At 37.4% G+C, this 7,546-nt stretch overlaps 1 protein-coding gene across 1 annotated transcript; it reads right to left on the bottom strand.

Annotated features, from left to right (window-relative positions):
* Nucleotides 1-550: 550 nt before the first annotated feature.
* Nucleotides 551-1,087, bottom strand: LOC138870843 (uncharacterized). Its single transcript, XM_070148683.1, has 2 exons — nt 941-1,087; nt 551-748 (listed from the first exon to the last, which is right to left on the bottom strand). Exons 1-2 carry the CDS (start codon nt 1,085-1,087, stop codon nt 551-553), a joined length of 345 nt encoding a protein of 114 aa, XP_070004784.1.
* Nucleotides 1,088-7,546: the final 6,459 nt, after the last annotated feature.

Here is a 7,546-nt window from a genome sequence, read left to right as displayed (position 1 = left end):
CGTTCAAGAGTTTATGGAAGTATGTCTGCCACCTAAGCCCAATAGATGCCACATCCACCAATACATTACCTTCCTCATCTTTAATGCACCTCACTTGATCCAGGTCACGAGCTTTCCTCTCTATAACGTTAGCTTACCTGTACAGTCTCTTACCACCACCTTTACTCCCCAACTCCTCGTACAGGCGCCCAAATGTTGCAACTTTAGCCGTCGTGATTGCTAATTTTGCCTCTTTCATAGCCTTCTTACAGAACTCCATATTCGTTCTCCTCTCCTCCTTGATTGCGCTCTCCACTAGATTCAAATAGGTTGCTTTCTTGGCTTCCACTTTTTCTTGGACTTTGTTATTCCACCACCAGTCCCCTTTGTGGCCTCTCGTGTATCCATTCGTGAACCCTAACACCTCTCTAGCAGCTTCTCTAATACAGTTATCTATTGTGGTATACATATTACTCGTGTTCCCATTACTCCTCTATACCCCCATTACTACCAGCTTCTCCTCCAACTTATGAGCTTTTTCCTTGGTCAAGGCTCCCCACTTGATCTTGGGTTAACCATACGCCGCTCTCTTCTTCCTCTTTCTTTTAATCTCTAGGTCCATTACGAAGAGCCTATGTTGTGTCGATAGACACTCACTTGGGATAACCTTGAAAGTGCACATGCCTCTATCATACTTCCTACATAAAAGGTAATCAATCTGAGTCTTGGCCATCGTACTCCAAAAAGTGACCAAGTGGTCTTCCCTCTTCTGAAAACACATGTTAGCTATCACCAAATCAAAAGCTTTAGTGAACTCCAACAATGAAATTCCTACCTCGTTCCTACCTCTAAAATTGAACCCGGAATGCACATTGTCATAGCCCCTAGCAGTCTCCCCAATATGGCCATTAAAATAACCTATTATGAAAAGCTTCTCGGTAGGTAGGATACCTCAAACCACCTTGTCTAAATTCTCCCAGAAGTTCCTCTTGACCTCTTCATCCAAGCCCGCTTGAGGCGTGTATGCATTAATCATGTTTAAAGCGAACCCACCAACCGCTAGCTTAATAGTCATCAGCCTATCGTTCACTCTCCAAACATCTACCATTAGCTCCCTGATATCCCTATCAACTAAAATACCTACACCGTTCTTGCCCCTAGCACATGATGAATACTATAATTTAAACGTGTTAACTTCTCGTGCTCTAGTAACCAACCATGTAGTCTTCTAGACACACGATGTATTAATCTTCCTTTTCTGGAGAATCTTCCCTAACTCTAAAGACTTCCCTGTCAATCTCCCTATATTACAGGACCCAATCCTCAGCCTAGCGACTCCCTTACCAACCTTGCCCCCCCTCCTTCTCCCCCTCCCAAGGACATGACCTTACTCTACCATCACTCGCTTCAGCCATAATAATCTAAGGGATACAAAGCTAGTACTACTTCAACACGCAACAAGGTAACTAAAAGAATATAGTCTCAACATAAGGCACTAGTTGAAAGCAACTACAGAAAAGCAAGTAATCGATGCAAGTGAATACATTGTAAATGGCAAAGACAAAGAACGAAATAGAATAAATCAAAATATATAAAGAGGAAGAAAGATACATAATAAAATCAAAATCTATAATAAAAAAGATAAAGAATAAATCAAAATATATAAAGACAAAGAAAGATATAACCTGAAATGTATTCAAAGATGTCTAGCCGCTGCCTCCGCCCACAATGAACTTTATTTCAGTGGGGCCCACTACTGAAGCGAACTGTAACCCTTATGTCCGGCTGTTCGCTGGGTATGTCACCGATTATATGCCCTAGCAGTGATTGTAATGGGAAGGCCAAGAGGGGCTACCGGATATGATATCGGCAGTAGTGCCTTGGGGAGAGAGAAACATGGGGAATAGGGGAAAGGCAAGGAGAAGCTGATGGTGATGTCGTGATGGCACCTAGTCTCCTCGACTAGGTAAGCCTAAAAATTAATAATAAATTGACAGAAATAATTAACAAGATGCTAAAACAAGGCTGAATAACTGATATAAACTTTCGAAAGTAGGATCAATAACGGTACACTCCCCAAGACCGGTAGAACTAAGTCATAAGCTATACAGAGTCATACTAGAGTGTCTACTACATCAATATCTGAATGAAAAATACAATAGTAGTAAAGGTAAAGGAAGGTGACTCCGAGACCTGCGGACGCCGAGCAGGCATACCTTGAAGTCTTCGTAAAGTAGCTAATAGATAATCACTAACAACCAGCACGAGCAGACGTACCTGGATTTGCATAAAAAGATGTGCAGAAGAATGTATGAGTACACTATAACGGTACCCAATAAGTATCAAGTCTAACCTCAATAGAGTAGTGACGAGGCCAGGTCAAGACACCTACTATGATATAAATAAACAGTATGAAAATGTAATAAGGATAAATAATGGAAAGTATAGAAATAACTGATACGAAACAGTTAACAGCATGAACTAATACCAGAATTGTAAGCACGGAAAAAACATAAAGAAATTAGTTAGAGACAACCACAATGATCATATACGGACAATAACTGACAACAAAAATAAGGAAGAACAAAACAACATGAATCACAACGAGGTATCGCCTCATACACAATAAGATTCACCACTGAAGTACATACTCATGTATATATATCAAGAATCACCACCGAGGTACCGCCTCGTATTCACAATTCACAATCTTAATCAGAATCATTCATCATGCCGCCTTGTGAGCCTTATATTTGAAATAGATTTTGAAAACAATTTTTCCGAAATAGCTACACACACTTTAGCTCATCTTATGACACCATGTGGCTTCACGTAGTTCCTCTACAAGAAACACGCACATAAGTCCCACCTTATGTCGTCGCATGCACATTAACCCCAAGCCTTATACCACCGCATGCGTGTTAATATCATATCACAATAACAACTCGCACCACAAGTGCCCAGATATCACTACTTGCCAACAATCAACAATATCAATGTTTCCATAATAATAGCATACGGCTCTACCACAACGTGTACAAGAATATCAATAATAACAATAAATGTAAAATTCTCAACAAGAAAGATATCTTAACAATTATCAACTCCACTTCAAAATGATACAGCTCCCACAACTTCAACACCAATAACTCAATAATAAGAAATATAACGTGTAACTAGGAACCAAATACTATCAACTCACAATGTAAGGAATATCATGACTTCAATGAGAATAATAGCAAGGACAGAGATAATTAGTAACAATGACTTCAAATAATGATAATTAAAATGAAAGAGATAACACATACAATCACTTTAAGTAATGATAATCAATAATGAAAGAGATAACACGGATCAAAAATAAAGAGGCAACAAGTTCAACTAAAGCAAGAAAGCAATTTATCAAGTAGGATGTAGAACAAGTGTTAAACAAATCAATTAAGGCATGTGAGGATAGACTAACACAAACAAGAATAGATTGATTATGAGAATTTAGAATATAATATGGCATTTCAATTAAAGCATGGAAATAGTCTGAGTAGCCTAAATCGGTCAAATATCACGTATAACTTGTGTACCCACTCGTCACCTTGTATACATGGCTTTCACATAGCACAAATGAATCAATCAATACCAATTCTAAGGGGTAGTTTTCTCATGCAAAGTTAGGTAAGATACTTACATCAATTAGGCCAATTCAATACTCAAAAATAGCTTTTTCCCTAAAATTCTCCTCCACACGGCTCAAATATAACCAAAATAGACTTAATATCATCAAATAATGCTAGGACAATTGCAATAGATAAAGCTAAGATCTCTACATTTTTTCCCAAAAGTCAACCCGGGGCCGCCTGGTCCAATGGTAGATTTCGACCACCCATGACCTCACAAGTTCATATATGTGCTTAGTTTCAAAATCCGAGTCCAAGTCGACTCTCAAAACTCAAATTCTCATGTTTCAAAATCTTGACAAAGTTTCACAAACTTTCAGTTTGATTCACATGATTTTGATGTTAAAATCAAAGATATATTGATGGAATATGATTAGAAATAGATTAGAATCACTTACCTAAAGTTTGCAGGTGAAAATTTCCTCTCCAAATAGCTCCCTGCTGAGTCTAGGGTTCAATAATGAGAGAATGTTTTCAAAATCTCATCTCCCAGCCCTTTGTACCAACTGCAGATGTCGCATTTGCGACAATGCGAACCCTTGCAATTGCGGAACAAGACTCACATTGCTGAACCCTGACAACCTCAGAAAACATCTCAATTGCAATAGAGGCTTCGCAATTGTGAAGCTTGACCTAACTGCAAAAGCGAACAGTTGTTCCTAATTGTGAACATAACCAAAATTATGCTACCTTCACAAATACGAAGGAGAAGTCGCATTTGCGACATCTTCCCTTGTATTGTCACCTTCGAAATTGTGAGGCTGGTGCTTGCAATTACAATAACTAAGCACCAGCACACCAAGAGTTCATTTTAAGTGCAAAACCATTCTGATACATGTCCGAAATTCATCTAAGCCCTCGGAGCTCTAAACCAAATATCCACACAAGTCTAAAAATATCATACAAACTCGCTCGTGTGATTAAAATGCAAAAATAACTTCTAAAACTATGAATGGAATACTAAAACGCATGAATTTCAAAGTGAAGTTCAAGAATTTCTAAAATTACATCTAAACGTCTGAATCCTTTCAAATCAACTCCAAATGACACCAAATTTTGTAGACAAATTCTAAATACAATAACAGACCTATTCTAAGTCCTAAAATCAAATTCCTAGCTCCATAGCTAAAAGTCAACCTGTTGTCAAACTTTTCAACTTAAAATTGCCAAATTTCGGCAAATCAACCTCAGACTTCCGAAATTAATTTTGAAGGATGAAATCACGATGCGAAGCAATCGGAGCCATCAAAATATAGTTCCGGGGTCATTTTCACAAAAGTCAAAGTTTGGTCAATATTTTCTAATTTAACCATCTAAGTCAAGAATCAAGAGGTCTGAATTAACCCGAAAGCTTCCCAAAATGAAACTAATTGATTTTTCAAGTTATAAATTCATAAACACACATGTGTGAGGCATAAAAAGGGGTAACGGGGCATAATTACACAAAATGAACGATCAGATCATTACATTCCTCATGTTTGGGAGTCTAGGAATTCTACCAAAAGTGACCGTATTCAAAAAGTGTCACTGCCAAAATCCCACCTTAGGAGTCGTGATGGCACCTAGTCTCTAAGACTAGGTAAGCCTAACACTTACAAAATTAATAATAGATTTTAACCAATCCATTATTAATCATGAACCAAAAATTTCTATATAAAGCCAACAATCCAAAGTAGATATATAACATCCCAAAATCGGTAATACAAATCATATGCTCCACTGAGTTCACTAGGAAATCATTAAGTACAACTGTTCCGGAATAGAAATAAACATTACAAAGTAAAACTTCATAAGGTGACCCGAGGCATGCGAACGTGACGGCAGGTATACCTTAAACTCCACAGCAATACTCAATCAGCTATCTAATGACCAACACGCTTCGAGGTACCTTAATCTACACAAAAATATGTAGCAAAGCGTTGAGTATACCATAGTGGTACCCAGTAAGCATCAAGACTAACCTCGGTAGAGTAGTGATGAGAAATAGTCAAGACACCTACTAGTCATAATAACATGTAAAAGTATGAATATAAAACTAACTGGGAACAAAATAAAGCTAAACAATATGGTAAAAATAATGTTACAATACTCGCAGTAAAAACTAGAAATAACAATTAACAACAAGGAGAAAACATGTAATAACGCCGTAAAGTAAGCAGAATACAGTTAAAGTCCGGTGAAACCAAGTAAGGGAAGACAAGTAACAACCCCATAAAACAACCTCTTTCACACAAGTTTATACAAGAATTTCCTCGAGGTACCACACCTCATAATCACAATCACGGGTCCCAAACCACAAACCCTAATCACTTGGAATCTTGTGCCCATATTACAAATCACATCCGCACGAACAGCTCATGTGTTGCACCGACAACTCATGTGCCAATACCATTAATACCTCATATCTGCACGGATAACTCACATGCTAAGAGAGTGACAATATCTCATATCTGCATGGACAACTCGCGTGCTAGCAGTGACAATACCTCATAACCATACGGACAACTCACGTGTCAATAGTACAACTCACGCGTAGAAGAAGGCAGGTATACAAGAATACATGTAAATGATCAACAAACATCAAGGTTCATATTCCTGGACTACCATAAGTGATAGATTACGGTGTATGTTTGTACAAGTGTACTATAACAGTTCGAGTCAACAAGTAAGATTAGAGACAATGAATGGCAATAGGAAACAACACAACAAAACCGTAATATGCATGACTCACATAAGGTAGGCACACCACTACATAAATATCATTAATAACAATGCCCTCACGCCATCACAAATCATCCTCGACATAGCCCATCCCCCTCCATTGTCTCGCCACGTGCCCAACAATAAAGTAAATGCCTGCGTTGTCTCACCACACATGCATAATAATATTCCCACGTTGTCTCGCCACATGCGCAAACCCACATATATAGCTCGTCTTGTTATGCTGTATGTGCAAATATCAATAATAATAATAATAATAATAATAATAATAATAGCACAGACAGATCACGTGTGAACACCCCGACAATCCTCTCAACAATACCACGTGTGCCAAAAACATAACAACACAATATAACAACTCACATCACATGCTCCCATATGCCACAACATTTCCTTTGAAACAATTCCAATACAATAACCACACATAGCCCTCATCTCAACAACACTGAATACAACAATAACACGAGACTTCGGCAAGTAAATCAACACAAGAATTACAAAAACATAATAAAACGGAAGAATGAGCTCACAATGAAACCTATAACAAGTTATAATGGCTTCAAATAAGAATAACTCAATAATGAGAGAGATAATGTGTAACAATGATGTCAAATAAGAATAACTCAACAATATGAGAGATAACATTAACAATAATCTCAATTAAGAATAACTCAGAGGTAACATGTAACTGCGATTTCAAGTAAAGATAAATCATAATAGAAGAGATAACATGTAACAATGAAAGAGGCAACAACTTCAATTAAAGCATATAAGGGTATAATTGGCAATAGAGGGTAGATCATGAACCAATTAACTTCAAATAAGGCATGTAAGGGTAAATTTAACAATGGAGGTTATACATGGTAAGGCAATTTCATTTTAATGTACATAAGAAAACTAAGAGTCTAAAACAATTAAATTTCCACATATAAGCCATGTATACACTAATCACCTCGTGTACATGTCTTTCACGTAGTTCAAATAATGCAAACAAATCAATCCATATTCGGTAGCTCCCTCACACAATATTAGGCAAGATACTTACCTCAAAAGCCCTCAATCAATACTATAAAATAACTTTTCCTTTACAAATCACCTCCGCTCGGCCCAAATCTAACCAAAATCGACTCAATAATATCAAATAATGCAAGAGAAATCAATTCCAATAATTAAAG

This window comes from Nicotiana sylvestris, chromosome 6 (assembly GCF_000393655.2).
Source record: "Nicotiana sylvestris chromosome 6, ASM39365v2, whole genome shotgun sequence".
In the NCBI taxonomy this organism is placed as follows: Eukaryota; Viridiplantae; Streptophyta; class Magnoliopsida; order Solanales; family Solanaceae; genus Nicotiana; species Nicotiana sylvestris.
The sequence above is the reverse complement of the archived record's forward strand: the minus strand, read 5'-3'. Positions and strand labels throughout refer to the sequence as shown.

What these genes read in the sequence shown, in the direction of transcription:
- LOC138870843 (XM_070148683.1), bottom strand. Translation starts at nt 1,087, where the DNA reads ATGGTAGATGTTTGGAGAGTGAACGATAGGCTGATGACTATTAAGCTA. An exon ending in TCTGGGAGAATTTAGACAAG is followed by an intron (nt 749 to 940) that starts GTGGTTTGAGGT and finishes ATGTGTTTTCAG; the next exon opens with AAGAGGGAAGACCACTTGGT.